The sequence below is a fragment of the Stomoxys calcitrans genome, chromosome 1 (assembly GCF_963082655.1).
Source record: "Stomoxys calcitrans chromosome 1, idStoCalc2.1, whole genome shotgun sequence".
Taxonomy (NCBI): Eukaryota; Metazoa; Arthropoda; class Insecta; order Diptera; family Muscidae; genus Stomoxys; species Stomoxys calcitrans.
In genome coordinates, this window is record NC_081552.1 from 191,829,592 (window position 1) to 191,850,917 (window position 21,326).

At 42.0% G+C, this 21,326-nt stretch overlaps 1 protein-coding gene across 6 annotated transcripts in view; it reads right to left on the bottom strand.

The window, feature by feature from the left end:
• Positions 1-21,326, bottom strand: part of LOC106089552 (epsin-1) — a 57,270-nt gene that overhangs the window by 26,883 nt on the left and 9,061 nt on the right. For 3 of the 6 annotated variants that reach the window (XM_059361179.1, XM_059361186.1, XM_059361181.1), the window contains exon 3: positions 7,150-7,281. The exons of 2 other annotated variants lie outside the window; for them this stretch is intronic. In XM_059361179.1, coding sequence (XP_059217162.1) covers position 7,150 — 1 coding nt within the window. In that variant the 5' untranslated portion in view covers positions 7,151-7,281. Of the gene's footprint in view, positions 1-7,149; positions 7,282-21,243; positions 21,263-21,326 lie in introns of those variants that run through there. One more of the 6 variants, XM_059361185.1, reaches the window with a different exon arrangement.

Below are 21,326 nucleotides of genomic sequence, written 5' to 3' on the forward strand. Positions count from 1 at the left end.
GATTATTCGTGTTCACACAGAAAAGTGAGGTGGTTAGAGGTACCAGACATCTTCCCGCTATATGCTATATAGTCTCATGTGTGTAGACATTAGTTTTATTGGTTATCGTGCTGGTGTTGTGTTGTGCAGTAGAAGATTTTTTTTTTTCAATTGAGACATTCCTGCATTTGGTAGTGATTACCAAACTGTCGGGCCAAGACATCTCAAAGATAATTAAATAATTAAATAGCCTGGGCACCCTACTAAACTGAAACGAAATTCGAATATACCAATGGCATGCGAATGTCTTGTATACATAATAAAGGATGAGATGTGATATAAGGAAGACAATGTCTTTAAAAATAGGGGAATACAGGGTTTGGATGGGAAATTTGCTTCTCTACATATAACGGGACAGCTAAGACGGAATATCCTCGCCCTTCATTGGCCATGAACATTCCACTAAGGAACAGGGGCAAACTTCTCACAACATATCAATGAGTGCAGTCCGATTCAAGTTTAAGCTCAATGATAAGGGGCCTCCTTTTTATAGCCGACTCCGAACGGCGTGCCGCAGGGCGACACCTCTTTGAAGAGCAGTTCTACATGGCATAGTACCTCACAAATGTTGCCAACATTAGGAGAGGAAAACCACCACTGTCAATTTTTTCTGATGGTCTCGCCAGAATTCGAACACAGGCGTTCAGCGTCATAGGCGGACATGCTAACCTCTGCGCTACGGTGGCCCCCTAAGCTAAAGATGCTAGAAAAGAACAAGTAAAAGCGTCGGCCGGGCCGAATCTTATATACCCTCCACCATGGATCGCCTTTGTCGAGTTCTTTTCCCAGCATCTCTTCTTAGGCAAAAAAGGGATAAAAGAAAAGATTTGCTCTGCTATTACAACGATATCAAGATATGGTCCGGTTCGGGCCACAATTAAATTATATGTTGGAGACCTGTGCAAAATGTCAGCCACTTCGAATAGGAATTGCACCCTTTGGGGGCTCAAGAAGTAAAATAGAAAGATCGATGTATATGGGAGCTGTATCAGGCTAAAGACCGATTCAGACCATAATAAACACGTATGTTGATGGTCATGAGAGGATGCGTCGTACAAAATTTTAGCCAAATCGGATAATAATTGCGCCCTCTAGAGGCTCAAGAAGTCAAGACCCCAGATAGGTTTATATGACAACTATATCAGGTTATGGACCGATTTGAACCATACTTGGTACAGTTGTTGGATATCATAACAAAACACGTCGTGCAAAATTTCATTCCAATCGGACAAGAATTGCGCCCTCTAGATGCTCAAGAAGTCAAGGCCCAAGATTGGTTTATATGGCAGCTATATCAGGTTATGAACCAATTTGAACCATACTTGGTGCAGTTGTTGGCTATCATAATAGAACACTTCGTGCAAAATTTCATTTCAATCGGATAAGAATTGCGCCCTCTAGAAGCTCAAGAAGTCAATACCCAAGATCGGTTTATATGACAGCTATATCGGGTTATGGACCGATTTGAACCATACTTGGTACAGTTGTTGGATATCATAACAAAACACGTCGTGCAAAATTTCATTCCAATCGGACAAGAATTGCGCCCTCTAGAGGCTCAAGAAGTCAAGACCCCAGATAGGTTTATATGACAGCTATATCAGGTTATGGACCGATTTGAACCATACTTAGTGCAGTTGTTGGCTATCATAATAGAACACCTCGTGCAAAATTTCATTCCAATCGGATAAGAATTGCGCCCTCTAGAAGCTCAAGAAGTCAAGACCCAAGATCGGTTTATATGGCAGATATATCAGGTTATGAACCAATTTGAACCATACTTGGTGCAGTTGTTGGCTATCATAATAGAACACTTCGTGCAAAATTTCATTCCAATCGGATAAGAATTGCGCCCTCTAGATGCTCAAGAAGTCAAGGCCCAAGATCGGTTTATATGGCAGCTATATCAAGTTATAAACCAATTTGAACCATACTTGGTGCAGTTGTTGGCTATCATAATAGAACACTTCGTGCAAAATTTCATTCCAATCGGATAAGAATTGCGCACTCTAGAGGCTCAAGAAGTCAAGATCCCAGATCGGTTTAAATGGCAGCTATATCAGGTTATGAACCAATTTGAACCATACTTGGTGCAGTTGTTGGCTATCATAATAGAACACTTCGTGCAAAATTTCATTCCAATCGGATAAGAATTGCGCCCTCTAGAAGCTCAAGAAGTCAAGACCCAAGATCGGTTTATATGGCAGATATATCAGGTTATAAACCAATTTGAACCATACTTGGTGCAGTTATTGGCTATCATAATAGAACACTTCGTGCAAAATTTCATTCCAATCGGATAAGAATTGCGCCCTCTAGAGGCTCAAGAAGTCAAGATCCCAGATCGGTTTAAATGGCAGCTATATCAGGTTATGAACCAATTTGAACCATACTTGGTGCAGTTGTTGGCTATCATAATAGAACACTTCGTGCAAAATTTCATTCCAATCGGATAAGAATTGCGCCCTCTAGAAGCTCAAGAAGTCAAGACCCAAGATCGGTTTATATGGCAGATATATCAGGTTATAAACCAATTTGAACCATACTTGGTGCAGTTATTGGCTATCATAATAGAACACTTCGTGCAAAATTTCATTCAAATCTGATAAGAATTGCGCCCTCTAGATGCTCAAGAAGTCAAGGCCCAAGATCGGTTTATATGGCAGCTATATCAAGTTATAAACCAATTTGAACCATACTTGGTACACGTCGTGCAAAATTTCATTCCAATCGGATAATCACAATCACAAGAGAACACATGCTACTCGCCTATGCCGACGACAGCGACATCAAAGGTCGGTCACCGGAAGCCTTTGAAAAAATCAAAAGAGAGAGTGTCAAAATGGGCCTGGCAGTAAATGGAGATAAGACGAAATGGATGGTTTCAACTCCCAAAACGCTTTGTACAACCGAGCAGATAAAGAATATGGAGAAAGTCGGGAACCAAAACTTTGAGATGGTCAGTAACTTTATCTACCTCGGCACCGCCATAGCCGCCATGGCCGGGCAGTTAAACAGGTGACGTGTACCGTGCGGTCCCTGGTTACAATCGGGACATACATCTTGCACGTCGCCATCAATCCTAGCTCTGTAGGAATTGAGGTGGCTGCAATCCGCCGGAACGTACTCTGGTTTGCCGGGGGAGGTCGATTTCTTCAGGTGCAATGGGAGGCGGTCGTTCTCCAAGGACTACATTCACCCGGTACCCAATTACCGCATCTGTTAACGATATGAATGTTATTTAGACCTGCTTGATATGCCGCTTGATCTAGAGGTTCTCTCTTGTAGCACTGAACCTCACGCTCTAGATCATGTAGATCTATCTTAAGGCTTCTGAGCGGTGGATATCTATCCGCATGATGATGATTTGGATGGTTTCTGCGATAACAGCCGAGAAGGTATTGCTTAGACAGCATGTAGTTGTGTCTTCGCACTGGTAGGATCTTTGTCTTCTGATGGAGATGGTCCACCTGAGAACTGAGGAGACAGCCCGTCGCAGTTCGGAGGGCGGCATTCTTACAGATCTGCATATTATTCCACTGCCTGTCACAAAGTTGACGAGACCATACTGGCGCTGCATAACTTACCACAGACCGGCCAATTGCTTTGTACGTGGTCAACAAGGTTTCTTTGTCTGCACCCCAAGTACTGCCAGCAAGTGACTTGAGGACCTTGTTTCTACTTTTGACTTTATCGCAAATTGCTGTGCCATGTGGGGAGAAAGTGTAGGAGCTATCAAATGTGACACCAAGTATTTTGGGACACTTGATGGTCGGAATCATTTCTCCATAGACCATCACAGTCAGCTCAGTATGCACCTCACGCGTATTTGTAGTGAAAAATGTGGCTGAAGATTTGGTCGGATTTCTTGCAGGGAAATATGAGGCAAGTTCGTTGAGGTAGACGTTCAACCTATCTCAGATGTCATCAATGGGAGGGGGGGGCTTGATGCCATGATCGAACAATCGTCCGCATATGATACGATCTCTATGCCGTCTGGAGGGGGAGATATGGAGGATAGGTAGATGTTAAACAGTACCGGAGATGTCACACCACCTTGGGGATCTCCTTGTTTCACTCTACGGTGCTTCGACTTCAAAAATTCAATTCAATTTTGCCCTTGAACATTTCACTAAGGAACAGGGCCACCGTAGCGCAGAGGTTAGCATGTCCGCCTTTGACGCTGAACGCCTGGGTTACAATCCTGGCGAGACTATCAGAAAAAATTTTCAGTGGTGGTTTTCCTCTCCTAATGCTGGCAACATTTGTGAGGTACTATGCCATGTAAAACCTCTCTTCAAAGAGGTGTCGCACTGCGGCACGCCGTTCGGACTCGGCTATAAAAGGGAGGCCCCTAATCATTGAGCTTAAACTTGGATCGGACTGCACTCATTGATATGTGAGAAGTTTACCACTGTGCTTCGACTTCTTATCCCTAAATTCCACAAATGACTGGCGACCACACAGATAATTCGCGACCCAACGTTTCGGGCCTGGCTGGAAGGACGTGTTGGCGATGTCCTCAAATAATTTGGCATGGTTGACCTTCGATAGGTCCAGTGCCACGAGGACCGTCCTATCACATGGCCTGGGCTGGTTAAAGCCACGGCAAATGTATGCGGTGATGGCATGCAAAACTGTTGTTGTGCTGTGCAGTCTTCGAAATCCATGTTGATGCTTGGCGAATGGAAATTCTCCTACGAGACTCGGGAGGAGTTATGCCTCAAGTGTCTTTGCCACTGGTGAGAGAAGGGAGATCGGTCTGTACGACTCCCCCAAACTCGGGTCTTTTCCAGGCTTCAGTAGCGGGATCACTCTGGCCATTTTCCAAACATCGGGAATTATAAGAGTGTTCAAAGACAGGTTAAAGACAGTGGTAAGGTCCTCAACTCCAGGTGAATCCAGATTCTTCAACATCAGTGTAGATATATCGTCGGGGCCCAACGCCTTAGATGATTTAGCGCCACCGATGACAATCGTAACTTCGCCCACGGTAAATTATGATGGCTGTTCATCGGCTCGGAGTCCAAGAATACGGCGAATGGCTCCCCTCCTTGCCCTGTCTCTCTCGGGATGCACAATAAATTGACGGTTGAACAACCTGGCGCATCTCTTCGGCTCAGTCACGGTTATTTCGCCAAAAGTGACTGAGGTCCTGTCATCCCGTCTACCAGGGTTCGAGAGTGACTTAACAGTAGACCACAGTTTGCCTACACCGGTGCCTAAGTAACATTGCTCCAAGTGTTCCAGCCACAAATGCCGCTTATGTTCGTTGACTACCCTGTTTATTTCCAGATTCAGCTCGCTGATGCTGGGGTTAGTGGGGTCCATAGCACGAATCTCATCACGCTCGTCTGCGAGTACCACTGCTTGCGCCGGGAAATTGGGCCGCACTTGGGGTATTCGACCGGCTGCTGCGTTAATGATGTTTCGGAATTTCCTCTCGGCCACTAGCACATCCGAGGGTTGTGGCAGTTCACTGAAGCGGCGATTGGTATACTCTCTGAAGCCAGTCCAATCGGCCTTCTTATGATTGATAAACGTCCGGCGCTCAGAGTTTATGCAGTCGGGTTGTCGGTCGATGGTGAGAATTATGGGGAGGTGGTCTGACCCCAAAAAGTGATGACGGCTTGCCAGGATACGTCACTAAGGAGATCAGGGAATGGAGATGACTGGCGAGCTGCTGCACCTTCTCGTAATCCTAGTGGGGGCATCCTCATTCACCGTGCAATCTGCTCTGCCAAAGCTATGCCACGCTGGTCGTTACCTAAGGGAGAATGCCATGACGTGTGATGCGCTTTAAATTCCCCTAGAACCAGACGATTATGGCCAGATAGCAACCCACTTATGTCGGAGTTGTAAGCCTGGCCATTAATCGGGACACAGCTACCAACCGGCGGTATGTACACGTTGTATAGCTCTATCTCGGCAGTACCGGACTTGACTGCCATCCCCATGCATTCCATGTAGGGGTCACTAGCACCAAAGTCGACGACGATGACGCTTGTGACCCGCTGCTGGCTATGGTTGAACAGCACCTTGCGACATAGCCAGTATGACTATACTCCCGTAGTGAAGTGAGGCCAGAGCAAGATCGGAAATATACCCACTCCGAACAGAACCAGGGTCCGGGATTTTTTTCAATCCCGGCACGTACCAGAAGCGTGCGGAGAAGGCACTCCGGGATGTGCCTCTCCCATGATGAAAAAAGACGAACACGTACACTGAGGCGGCAGCCCTTGCCGATGAGCACTCCATCGGGTCAATCCGGTTGCCATGGGATTGAAATTTTTTTGGTTAATTTTTATTGCAAAATCAAACCAAATGGAAGGAGCAGAATATGTCTGATTTGTAAATGTGCTATAATGCCTTTGAATTTAAACACAAAAATTCATGTTTTAATTGAAAAAAAATTTGAAATCAAAACAAAAATCAGTTTAAGGAAATGGAAACATACAACTTCACAACCCACAAGGGCCAAAATGCGTGTTGAGGTGGTATATAGTTTGTGGCACTAAGTTTGGTGGCAATTGTTGTGGGTAAATGGTTGGGAAGTGGTTACAACATCATTACGTCAGTTGTTGCTTCTTGCATTTCACTCTGAGTCGTAGTCGAATGGTAGGGTAGTAGTAATGAACACAGTTAGGGTGGGTACACAGTTATGGTATTATAACGTAGAAGGTGGGCTGACTGGTTGGCTGGTGGGTGGTTAGGTGGTTGGTGGCTCGTTAATGATGATTGTTATCTTTGTTAGTTTCTTAGGTGGCTACTGGCTTGAAGGTGTAAAATTTTAAGAACCAAAAATATGAAAATAAAATTTACCCTCCCCACCAGTGTCAGTCATTGAGGGGTGGGCTGGCAATGCATGGAGGTGATAAGTGATAAGTGTTATAACAAACTCGTATTAACATATAATCAGTTATGCAAATATGCCACAACGTAAACCACAAATTTTTGGTGTTTATTGAAATTATTGGATGATTAAAAAGAAAAACGCACACAGAGCGAGCGAGTGTGAAAAGAACGCAAATAGTGGTTTGGGGGGAGTAATGGGTGTGGAAAAAGGAAATACCAAAAATATTGTACAACACATTTTCATTAAGAACTTACTTTTTGAACCTTTGCTTTTTTAAAAAGGCTTTTGTGTGAAATCTTTTTTTTTTTTGTTTTTTATTTATTTTTTTTTTTCAAAAGTTGATTTCTTAAACTTTAATTGGCGTTTGTTAAGTGCTCCAAAGCAAGCTAAGAGAGATTAAAGTTATAAAAAAAAATATATGATTTAAAGCAATTTCAATAATTATTGTCTTAGTACTTAGCAATAGATAGGGTAATTATATAGTATCGGGTTTTGGATGAATGCTGATCAACAAGTAAGCAAAAAAAAGTTTTTTCCAAAAACATTCTAAACGCAATCACTTTGACCAAAATCATACTTTGTGGAAACAAAACATAAGTTAAGGTTATCTGTTTGCAAAACTTAAAGGATAAACGAAATTGGCAGGGAAAGTATTATACGATACAAAAAAACGTTTTTTTCCTTTTCGAAACATAAAAAACAAACTGGGATAAACAAAAATTCGTCTTCAATAAAATTTAACCAAATATTATTTTATTTTTAAACCTAAAACGGATGTAACTCCAACTCCTCTGTTAAGGGCTGCCCTACACCAGAATGACGATCTGGCACCGACATACAATAGCCATCCGGCAACACACGAATGGTGTGCAAGAAAGAAAAGGAGAGAAGCGCGAACTGTCAAACACACACTAATGGTCTATTTAGACGGCACATCATGATCGTACTCATTGTGTATACGTGTTGATTGCAGGTTTTGCCAAAAACGGTACATCGATTTTTATTTTTTCTTTGATTTTATTTGTCACAGCGTGTTTTTCAATATAAACGGTAATCGATAGACGCCATTCATCGAAAAAAATCAAATGATTTTGATTTTTCAGCCATGACTGATGTTTATTTGTACATGTGACGCATAAACCTTTGTTTTCACTAATACTATTGCAATGACCATAAATCAGATGTGCCATGTAAACTCAGCATTACACTTGTTCATTGTTTCTAGAATATAAAGTTCTTTCATCATACAAAGTCTTGTGTAGGCAGCGTTAGTGATCACATCTCAATATTAATTTTATAATAAATAAGAACTTTAAGTCTTAATAAACCGAAACAAGTACAACAACAACTTTCCCGGTCGATACGGGATCACTATGAGCACCACACAGGCTGGAACTTTGAGCTCCGACTTGTGTGGTGTCCATCGTTATCACGGCAAGCTTAGCTGAAAGCTACCGGGCGTGTCCACAGGTTGCGGATGGTGGAAAGCTCCGTGTTTATGCGGAGTAGCTGTAAATGCGGCAGCGGGCAGTCAGAGATTTTCGAGAGAAGAGTCTCTGTGAGCAGTCAGGTCGCACTGGCTCTTAATCAAATACTGAGTGCCAATGATACTTGAGATGACAAGGCGAGTTATTGGCGCCTTCAAATAACCAATGGCCAACATCAGCGTCTGTTCCCAGGTTAGGGGCGGCTGGCAGCAAGCATCGGATCTTGTAGCAAGCGGCTCGCCACAACGAGGGATACATGTGGAATCCCACAAAATCCGTGCGGTTGGGGCGCTGTTCCAGTAACCCGCCCCCAGAAAACTATGAGAACCAAAGGAATAGTAAAAACGGACTCCCCCAACGTTGACGACCCACGCAAATGAAAAAAGGACCATGATTTGCGGATCTGCACCTGGAATGTCCGCACTCTTTATAGAGAACGTGCAGTATACGCGCTGGCGGATGTATTAGAGAAGTACAAGGCAGATATGACCGCCTTACAGGAAGTGCGATGGACTGGGAATGGCGTCACTACAACACCAAATGGTGTCGAACTATACTATAGCTGCCATTAGTCGGAGACTGAAACTCCTTGACTCCGGTGGATGAGAGGCTAGCCACAATCCGCATAAAAGCCAAATTCTTCAACATCAGCCTTATTTGTGCCCATGCCCCGACGAAAGACAAAGACAAAGACAAAGAGCCGACCAAGCGCCTAGAGAGAGAATATGACCGCTGCCCCGCCCATGATATAAATATCGTTCTGGGAGGTTTTAATGCAAAGATGGGGAAGGAAGACATTTTTGGTCCAACAGTCGGAAAATCGATCGATCGATCCGTGAAGCGAATATAGATTCGGATCATTACCTTGTTGCAGCAAAGATTCGCACCCGATTGAATATGGGGAAGAAAGTACGATCTGACATTGCACGGAAGCTGGACATTGAAAAGCTGCAAACAGGAAGAAACAGGAAATGGAAAGACGTCAGTGTGAGCTAATTGAGATGTACAGGAGTCAGAATAAAGTCCGGAAATTCTACCAAAGAATTAAACATCAATCCGATGGCTTTAGTGCAGGCATATCCTCCTGCATAGACAAAGAAAGAAATCTGGTAACTTACACAGATAACATGCTGAGGATATGGATAGAACATTTTACCCAACTGCTAGTGTCCGATATTGGCGACGAAGAGGATACCGCAGAACCAATCCCTTATGATGGTATAGAATGTTTACCTCCTAGTCAAAATGAGGTCCAAGTAGCAGTGACCCAACTAAAGAACAACAAGGCAGCAGGAGCCGACGGGTTACCCGCTGAACTATTTAAGACCGGAGGCGACACGCTGATAAGGCGTATGCGTCAGCTTATCTGCGCAATCTGGCTAGAAGAACGCATAGATGATTGGAACCTCAGCATACTATGTCCCGTACACAAGAAAGGAGACAAGACGGAATGTGCCAACTACAGAGGAATAAGTCTCCTCCCCATCGCATACAAGATACTCTCCAATGTGATAATTGGGCCCTATCAATGTGGCTTTTGACCTGGTAAATCCATCCTAGACCAGATATTCACACTGCGCCAAATCCTGGAAAAGACCCGAGAAAGACAAATTAACACCTACCATCTCTTTGTTGACTACAAAGCCGCCTTCGATACTCCTTTACGTTCAAAGGTATTTCAAGCCATGTCTGAGTTTGGTATCCCTGCAAAATTAATAAGACTCTGCAGGATGACACTTGCTGATACACGTTCCTCAGTAAGAATAGGAAAGACTCTCTCCGAACCATTTAATACCAAACGAGGTTTCAGACAAGGAGACAGCCTATCGTGTGATTATACGAGATGCAGAAGTGAATAGATATGGCACACTAATCACAAGAGAACACATGCGACTCGCCGATGACATCGATATCATAGGTCGGTCACCGGAAGTAGTAACTGCAGCATTTGAAAGAATCGAAAGAGTCAGTGAAAATGGGCAAATGACAGTAAATGGAGATAAGACGAAATGGATGATTTCAACTCCCAAAAAGCCTTGCACAACCGAGCAGATAAAGAAAATGGAGAAAGTTGGGAACCACAACTTTGAGACAGTCAGTAACTTTATCTACCTCGGCACCGCCGTAACCGAAACGAATGACACCAGTTTTGAGATAAAGCGAAGAATAATACTGGCAAACAGATGCTACTTTGGACTAAGTAAGCAGTTTAGAAACAAGGCCACCTGTCGACAGACGAAGACTACACTTTACAAGACACTGATACTACCCGTGCTGTTATATGGTTCTGAGGCATGGGTACTTGTGATAGCAGATGAGGCAATGCTTGGAGTGTTTGAGAGAAAAATTCTTTGTAAAATATATGTGTCAGTATGCTTTTATGGAGAATATAGATGACGTATGAACCACGAGCTGTATGAGCTGTATGACGACGATAGCATAGTTACACGCATCAAAATACAACGGCTGCGTTGGCTAGGTCATGTTGTCAGAATGGATGAAAAAGCCCCAGCAAAGAAGTCTAGAGGCTTAAGAAGTCAAGATCCCAGATCGGTTTATATGGCAGAAGAGAATTGCCATATCGGACGAGAATTGCGCCCTCTAGAGGCTCAAGAAGTCAAGATACAAGATCGGTTTATATGACAGCTATGCCAGATTATGAACCGATTTAAATCATACTTAGCACAGTTATTGGAAGTGATACCAAAATACTTCGTGCAAAATTTCAGTTAAATCGGACGAGAATTGCGCCCTCTAGAGGCTGAAGAAATCAAGACCCAAGATCGGTTTATATGGCAGCTATATCAAACCATGGACCGATTAAAACCGTACTTAGCTTCGTTGTTGGAAGTGTTACCAAAACACTACGTGCAAAATTTCAGTTAAATCGGACGAGAATTGCGCCCTCTAGAGGCTTGAGAAGTCAAGACCCAGGATCGGTTTATATGGCAGCTATATCAAAACATGGACCGATTAAAACCATACTTAGCTTAGTTGTTGGAAGTGCTACCAAAACACTACGTGCAAAATTTCAGTTAAATCGGACGAGAATTGCGCCCTCTAGAGGCTCAAGAAGTCAAGACCCAAGATCGGTTTATATGGCAGCTATATCAAAACATGGACCGATTTAAACCATACTTAGCGTAGTTGTTGGAAGTGCTACCAAAACACTACGTGCAAAATTTCATTTAAATCGGAGGAGAATTGCGCCCTCTAGAGGCTCAAAAAGTCAAGACCCAAGATCGGTTTATATGGCAGCTATATCAAAATATGAACCGATTTGGCCCATTTGCAGTACCAACCAACCTACACTAATAAAAAGTACTTGTGCAAAATTTTAAGCGGCTAGCTTTATTCCTTCGAAAGTTAGCGTGCTTTTGACAGACAGACAGACAGACGGACGGACGGACAGACATATTTCGCATATTTCGAGGTGTTACAAACAGAATGACTTAATTAATACACCCCCTCCTATCGTGGAGGGTATAAAAATGCAATGCACGTTGGAGGGTTTATAAGATTCAGTCTAGGTAACAAAACGCACCTTAGCCGTGTAATAACGGTTTGGCCTACTCACCCTTGTTTTTACCCATCATTATGCTCATAGCCTCTAATATTTTCAAGGTGTCATATTCCCATTTTGCCAGTACACCCGCTTTAAGGGCTTCATAAAACCCGATTTGTAATTACACATAAACTACCGTTTGCCCTAAGACTAGGCATAGTGCCTGCGTCTATATTGTCTCCATCAAATATTGAGTTTTATTCTACAAACTTTTTATTTAAAGACCAATTAGTTTTAACGCATGTTTGGAGAAAGCGATAATAATGGCAGCAATACTGCCATCTTCAAAAGCCCAAAATAAAAAGTAACCGCTTGTTAACCACAAGCAAAAATCTCTTTACATTTAACTCGAACCATTTAAAAACATGTGCATGTATGTGCAAACATGACAATGTTTACTTGGTATTATTGACCATTTATAAAATGTAATAATAAAAAAAAACGCTTCCCCCACCCCGACAGGAAGAAAGAATAGCAAACAATTCATTCAATGTGAAGACACAAGACACCCAAGTCACCAAAGAAACCTTAGAACTGAACCTTGGCAAATGCCAAACAAACCACACCACACAAAAAAGATCGATAGAATATACAAAGAAGTCTTTGCATGAAGGAAAGGGGGCGCGCATGATGAGAATAAGAAAGATAGGCAAAGTATAAAATGGCAAATACTAATCACTTAAATATGTGATTTTATACAATTTGAAGTACATCAAGTTTTTTTGTTTGTTTGTTTGTTTGGAATTATCAAAATGATTGTATAAATAATCCACATAGTGCCATAGTAAAGACCCACTTAAACTTAAACGCACATTAAGGTGGGACCTCACTGCATATAGCAGAATTAAATTGCAAATATATAACAAGTAAAAGCGTGCAATGTTCAGCCAGGCCGAATCTTAGGAACCCACCCCTATGGATTCTGTCAATATATGGGAGCTATATCTAGTTATAGACCGCATTGGACCGGATAAAAATAGCGGCTTGTAAGGGCTCAAGAAGTCAAATCGAGAGATCGGTTTATATGGGAGCTATATCATGTTCTTGATCAATTTGAACCGTACTTGGCACAATGTACAAAATTTCAGTCAAATCGGATGAAAATTGCGGCTTCCAGGGGCTCAAGAAGTCAAATCGGGAGATCGGTTTACATGGGATCCATATCAGTTTATACACAGATTTGAACCGTTCTTGGCACAGTTGTTGGAAGTCAAAATAGAAAACTATGTGCAAAATTTCAGGCAAATCGGACAAAAATTGCAGTTTCCAGAGGCTCAGGCAGTCAAATGGGGATATCGGTTTTTTTGGGAGCTATATCAGGTTTTTGACCGATTTGGACCATATTTGGCACTGTTGTTGGAAGTCATAACAGATACTCCATTTTAACCTGTAACAAGTAAAAGCGTGCTAAGATCGGCCGGGCCGAATCTTTGGAACCCACCACCATGAATTCTGCTAAAATATGAGAGCTATATCTAGTTTTAAACCCAATTGGACCGAATAAAAATCGAGGCTTGTAAGGGCTCTAGAAGTCAAGATCCAAGATCGGTTTATATGGCAGCTATACCAGGTTATGAACCGATTTGAACCATACTAAGTACAATTGTTGGAAATGATACCAAAACTCCACGTGCAAAATTACAGCCAAATCGGATAACAATTGCGCCTCCAAAAAGCTGAAGAAGTCAAGACCCCATATCGGTTTATATGGCAGCTATATCAGGTTATGAATCGATTTCAAACATACTTAGCATAGTTATTGGAAGTGATACCAAAACACCACGTGTTTTCGGATAATAATTGCGACCTCTAGAGGCTGAAGAAGTCAAGACCCAAGATCCGGTTATATGGCAGCTATATCAAAACATGGACTGATTTGGCCCATTTACAATCCCAACCGACCTACACTAATAAAAAGTATTTGTGCAAAATTTCAAGCGGCTAGCTTTCCTGCTTCGAAAGTTAGCGTGCTTTCGATAGACGGACGAACGGACAGACGGACGGACATGGCTAGATGGACTTAAAATGACATGCAGATCAAGAATATATACACCTTATGGGTTCCTAGATCAATATTTCGAGGTGTTACAAATGGAATGACTAGATTAGTATACCCCCCCTCCTATGGTGGTGGGTATAAAAACCAACATTGTGGAAAAAACAAAAGAGGCAAAATTTGCCCTTACACCTGCAAACTGCTTATTGGCAAATTTTGAAGTTTTAAATAGACCCTTAATGCTACATGGAAACTACCATAGCGCAAAGACTAGCATGTTCGCCCATGATGCTTAACGCCTAGACGCTTTTCAGCGGTTATTATTGGCTCCTAATGCTGCTGACATTTGGGAAGTACTATGCCAAACATAGAAACCATGTAAAAACGTGTCCCCACAGAGGTGTCGCACTGCGGCATGCCGTTCATACTTGGCTATAAAAAGCAGGTCTCTTATCATTGCGCTTAAAACTTGATATGTCAGAAGTTAACCCTGATCGCCCTGGTGTTGCCAGGTGACTTGGCATAAACGCTTCGAAAGTGAAAGATAGGGGTTTTCGGGGATGAAATAGAGTTACCGCTTGCCACTTGACTAGAAACTAAGCTGGCAAAGTAACGTCGAGGAGAGGGTCAAAAGATGATTGAATGCTCTCTATTCCTGTCATAACCGAATAGGAAGGAGTTGGGGTTCAGGACGGGACGGTGTACTGAATGTTCGGCCAATTCTCAACTATGATTATCTGCCCTCCGGAGAATGATTGAGAAGATATACGGCACCACAGTGGTGCTGTTCTCTGCAGCAAAAAATAGCGTCCGAGAATGGCGCTGAATATTATGCTCGATCTTATGCCTTTGGAACTGTATGTTCGATATAGGGCAAACGAGGCCGCCCTTTAACCGAGGAAATCGGGATCTAAAGTTCCTCAAACATTGATAATTTTTCTTTTCCGCGGTGGTTGGCATTGCGGCGTGCTGGCAACGCGACGTTTGGATTTATCCACCGGAATCGATCCAGTATCACTTCTAGCCAAGGACTGCTTCCCTCTGTGATTAAAAAAACAACAGCGGATGGCTTTTAACTGGATGGCAGTACCGGGGCGGGAGTCTTCATTGAGTTTCATGGATTATAGGCCTATGCTGTTGTTGTTGTAGCCACATTTTCATGTGGAGGTGGCGATTCTCGTCAAGCTCCTGTAAGTGAAAAACCTCGTTCTGCTCCAAAGGACCGATCGCTGCGGGATCAGGGTGGCCATTGGTTATTTAAAGGCGCCAATAACCCACCTTGTCATATCGAGCATCATAGGCAATCAGCATTTGTGCAAGAGCCGATGCTGCCCAGCCTCTCACTGAGCCTCTCCGCAGCTTAGCTTCTCGTAACAGCAACTAACACACCACAGATCGGACCTCAATGTTCCAGCCTGTGTGGTGCTCACAGCTATCCCTTGCCGAAATAGACCTAAGGTTGTTGTTGTTGTAGCAGTATTGTACGCTGACGCGGCAGCCCTTGTCGATGAAGGAATCCATCGAGTCGATCCGGTACATACAACCGGCTGCCATGGGATTGATGGACCTAAGGTCCCCGTGTTAAGCGGTTTGCAATCGGCGTTGCTAATAGTATGCCCATCATCCTACCCTAAGCAACTGCATAGTGAGTTGTTAGAACATCTGACCAGTCAGAAAAATAACATCTACCCAACACGTCAAATAGTCCCTTAAGTTAGAAGCTCCAAATAAGTGAACTAGAATCCAAACAGGAAGAATAAGAAATACCTCTACTGGTTCCCAGGCCATCGATAAGTGAGGGCCAATGAACTAGAATGGATCCCCATTTCTCACAAATCCTGGAATACATCCAAACAGGAAGAATAAGAAATATCTCTACTGGTTCCCAAGCCATCGAGAAGTGGCGGCCAATGAACTAGAATGGATCCCCATTTCTCACAAATCCTGGAATACGACATCATCATGATTGGTATCACTAGTAAACTGCTTATAATATTAACAACTTGGTGACATTTCCCTTGCTAGGCAAATCTGCGAGTCCAATTCATGATACCATTTATCATTCTTCACTTTTACATAGATCTCAAATGATTGGTGAAGGGAAAAAGCCTTTTTCATGTACCACTCTACAGTATCCACTTAACTACATCTATGCCACTTCTGAAATCTAGCACGAACACAAAGGGTCAAAATGGTCAATGAGTCTAGCGATTAGTACCACAATTGCTCATGTAACCTAATCTACCAAAATGGTTATTATACCCACCACCATGGGATGGGGCCAAATGAATAGGTCATTCCGTTTGCAACACATAGAAATATCCATCTCCGACCCTACAAAGTATATATATTTCTGATCGTCGTAAAATTCTAAGACGATTTAACGATGTCCGTGTGTTTGTCCGTCCGTCCGAAAGTTGTAATCACGCTACCCCCTTTAAAAATTTAGGTATTGAGCTGAATTTTTACACAGACTCGTATTTCTTCCATACGCAGGTTAAGTTCTTAAATGGGCCAAAGCGGACTACATTTGGATATAGCTCCCATATAGACCGATCTGGCGATTTAAGGTTTGAAACTTTAGTAGACGACTTGGGAATGAGAGCAGAGACAACGAAGGGCATGCCATTTTCTGCAGGATGCGACGGGACTCGCAGAGACACCGAAATCTTGGAATAATGATGTTGATCGAAGGTTTATCATTACAGAATTCATGGTGAAGGAATTCTTGAGGAGCTTCAAACCATTTAAGTCACCCGGACCTGATGGAATATTGACGGCGTTACTATAGAAGGAGGTAGACTATCTGTCGCCCCACCTGGCCAATATATTCACTGCGTGCCTGGGACTTGCTTATACTCCGAAAGCCTGGCAGGAGGCAATGTTGTTATTTATACCCAAGCCCGGCAAGGCAAGTTATGCGACACCAAAGGCCTACAGACCTAAGCTTTACTTCCTCTCTACTCAAAACCATGGAACGTATTGTGGACACCATAATAAAGAGTAGGATATTCAGCGAACTGCTCAAATACAAACAGCATGCCTATGCTAAGGAAAGGTCGATGGAGATTGCCCTGCAACTAGATATCCGACCTAAATATGTTTCAGATCAGACCTTATTTAGATATAGATGCCATATAGACCAATCTGTTAAGGAAAGGTCGGTGGAGATTGCCCTGCAACTAGATATGCGACCTAAATATGTTTCAGATCGGACCTAATTTAGATATAGATGCCATATAGACCAATCTGCTGATTAAGGGTCTTAAGTCCGTAACAGGCGCAATTATTAACCCGATTTCGCTGAAAATTGAAACTTTGAGTTATTTTGCCCCTTTCGGCATCCGACCCAATTTGGTAAAGATAGCCCGTAAAAGCCGCAGTTTTTGTCCGATTTCGCTAAAATTTGAAACTAGAAATTGTACTAAGGGTCTCGATATTGAAACCGAATATGACCCATATCGAACCATATTTACATACAGCTGCCATATAGACCGATATGCCGGTTTGGGGTCTTAAGCCGGCAACAGGCGCATTTACTATCCGATTTCGCTGAAATTGGCAACAGTGAGTTGTTTTAAGCCTTCCGTCATCCTACTTAAATGCGGTTTAGATCGGACTATATTTAGATATAGCTGTCTTCTAGATCGATCTGCCGCTTTAGGGTCTTAAGCCCATAAAAGCGGCAATTAGTACCCGATTTTGCTGAAATTTTAAACAGTGTCTTGTATTAAGCCTCCCGACATCCGACTTAAATATGGTTTAGATTGGACTATACTCAGATATAGCTGCCATATAGATCTATCTGCTGATTTAGGGTCTTAAGCCCACAAAAGCGGCAATTATTACCCGATTTTGCTGGAATTTGACACAGTGACTTGTGTTAAGCCTCCCTTCATCTGACCAGCACATAGTCCAGATCAGACTATATTTAGATATAACTGCCATATAGACCGATTTTTCAATCTTAATCCCATAAAAAGAGAATTTGTTGCCCGATTTCGGTGAAACTGTGACTTGTCTAAGAATTCCTTGGACCTCAATCAAATATGATCCAGACCGACCCCGATTTGCATATCACAATGGATATGGTAATGGAGTTTTCATAAAAGAGGACGGTTAATTAATCCATGGTGGTGGGTATCCAAAGAACATAACACGTTTTCAGTTGTTGTACTCACCACCATAGGATGGGGCGTATACTAATTTCGTCATTCCGTGTGTAACACCTCGAACTATGCGTCTAAGACCCCATAATGTATATATATTCTTGATCGTCATGACATTTTAAGTCGAACAAGCCTTGTCCGTCCGTTCGTCCGTCTGTCTGTCGAAAGCACGCTAACTTTCGAGGGAGTAAAGCTAGGCAATTACAATTTTGCACAAATACTTCTTATTAGAGTAGGTCGGTTGGGATTGTAAATGCGCCAAATCGGTCCATGTTTTGATATAGCTGCCATATTAACCGATCTTGGGTTTTGACTTCTTGAGACTCTAGAGGGCCCAATTCTCGCCTGATTTGACTGAAATTTTGAACGTGGTGTTTTAGTATCACTTGAAAAAACTGCGCTAAGTATGGTTCAAATTGGTCCATGTTCTTGATGGTCTTGACCGTGTTTTGGTATCACTTCCAACAACTGTGTTAAGTGTGGTTCAAATCGGTTCATAACCTGATATAGCTGCCATATAAACCGATTTTGGGTCTTGAATTCTTGAGCTTTTAGAGGGAACAATTTTTATCCGATTTGGCTGTAATTTTGCACGTGATGTATCACTTCCAACAACTGTGTTAAGTATGGTTCAAATCGGTTCATACCCTGATATAGTTGCCATATAAACTGGTCTTGGGTCTTGGCTTCTTAAGCCTCTAGAGGGCGCAATTGTAGTCCGATTTTACTGAAATTTTGCACGTGGTGGTGTTATGACTTTCAACAACTGTGCTAAGTATGGCGCAAATCGGTACATAACCTGATATAGCTGCCACATAAACGAATCTGGAATCTTGACTTCTTAAGCCTCTAGAGGGCGCAATTGTCGTCCGATTTGACTGAAATTTTGATGTCCTTGAAGATAAAGTTAACTTTGACTAGCAGAGACACAACCCCATTCAATTAGCAGCACTCTGTATCGAGCTTAGCAGAGCTATGCTAACAATTTAACAGAAAAGATCTAAAAGGAAAATCAAGAAAATATAATAAAAAAAATTCGTATGAAACGACCACAAGAGCACTAAATGAACCACAAACATAACGAATTTTGTTAACAATTATCTAATAAAGTGTAAAAAATCCACAAGGGACAAATCTACAGCACCAAAAAGTCCAAAGCGAAAAGTGGGAAAACTAAGCGGGGTGCTGGGTACCCACTTATAGCGAAGGAAGCTTCATTCTGTTAATTCTAACTTTAACTTTAAATACCAATTATCTCAAATACTGTGGCCTTTTTGGATATTCTGCTTTTTGATTTAGATCCTAGGCATCAAGTGCTTCCTTCAATATAAGTGGGTACCCAGCACCCCTCTTAGTTATTGCACAGAGGGCCATTCTGTTAATTCTAACTTTAACTTTAAATGCCAATTATCGCAAATACTAGCACCTTTTTGCATATTTTGCTTTTTGATTTAGATTCTAGGCATCAAGAGCTTCCTTCACTATAAGTGGGTACCCGGCACCCCTCTTAGTTATTGCACAGAGGGCCATTCTGTTAATTCTAACTTTAACTTTAAATAGCAAAATTTGCAAATTTTGCCCATGAGCAATCCATTAAGGAACAGGGGCAAACTTCTCACATATCAATGTGCAGTACGATTCAAATTTAAGCTCAATAATAAGGGGTCTTCTTTTTATAGCCGAGTCCGAACGGCGTGCCGCAGTGCGACACCTCTTCGGAGAGAACTTTTACATGGCATAGTACCTCACAAATGTTGCCAGCATTGAGAGGGGAAAACCACCGCTGAACATTTTTCTGATGGTCTCGCTAGGATTCGAGCCCAGGCGTTCAGCGTCATAGGCGAACATGCTAACCTCTGCGCTACTGTGGCCTTCACTTTAAATGACAGTTATCTCAAATACTGTGGACTTTTTAGATATTTTCCTTTTTGATTTAGATCCTAGGCATCAAGAGCTTCCTTCACTATAAGTGGGTACCCAGCTTTGAACTTTTTGGTGTTGTAGATTTGTCCCTTGTGCATTTTTTACTTTGTTAGATAATTGTTTCGCAATGTTTGTGGTCGTTTTAGTGCTATAGTTGTCATTTCTTCTGAATTTTGTCATTATTTTTCTTGATTTTATTTTTAGATCTTTTCTGTTAAATTATTAGCATAGCTCTGCTAAGCTCGTAAGAGGGTGCTGCTAATTGACTGGGTTTGTGTCTCTGCTATTTAAAGTTAACTTTATCTTCACGGACATGAAATTTAGTACCACGACTTCTCCGATGACGTTCAATATACGTGTCCAATATGGTCTGAATCGATCTAGAGACTATATAAACCGATCACCCGATTTTGCTTCTTGAGCCCCTACAAGGCTCAATTCTTATCCGAATGGAGTGAAATATTGGGTTGCCCAAAAAGTAATTGCGGATTTTTCATATAGTCGGCGTTGACAAATTTTTTCACAGCTTGTGACTCTGTAATTGCATTCTTTCTTCTGTCAGTTATCAGCTGTTACTTTCAGTTTGCTTTAGAAAAAAGTGTAAAAAAAAGTATATTCGATTAAAGTTCATTCTAAGTTTTATTAAAAATGCATTTACTTTCTTTTAAAAAATCTGCAATTACTTTTTGGGCAACCCAATATTACCCAGTAACTTTTACTAAGGCCTTCAACATTCAATTCACTTATGGTCCGAATCGGACTATAGCTTGATATAGCTCCAATAGCATAACAGTTCTTATTCATTATTCTTTGTTTGCCTAAAAAGAGATACCGCGCAAAGAACTCGACAAATGCGATCCATGGTGGAGGGTATGTAAGATTTGGCTCGGCCTAACTTAGCACGCTCTTACTTGTTTTTTATCTACTGTTGTTCAAAATGTATGCAAACTGTTGTACATTTTTTTTTTTATTTTCACTCTATGGAAAGTTCCAGCATTTTGATAGTCTCTGTTACTCTCAACATTAGGCCCTTAAATTTATATATGTCTCTGGAATTGTAAACAAAAAATTTGCTTCTCCATCTAAAACTCAAGGTTATCCAGAGATATTGAGCACTTATTGACAAATTCTGTTGATTAAACACAAACCGTACAAAAACAAGAAGCGCAAAAAAAAGTAAAATACTTCATATAGAGGCTATTACTCACACCTATGCTGTGCTATGGTGAACTACTTTTGTGGAAGCAACCAACCGACCAACAACTACTTCGCTACAATCGCTCAAGAAGGT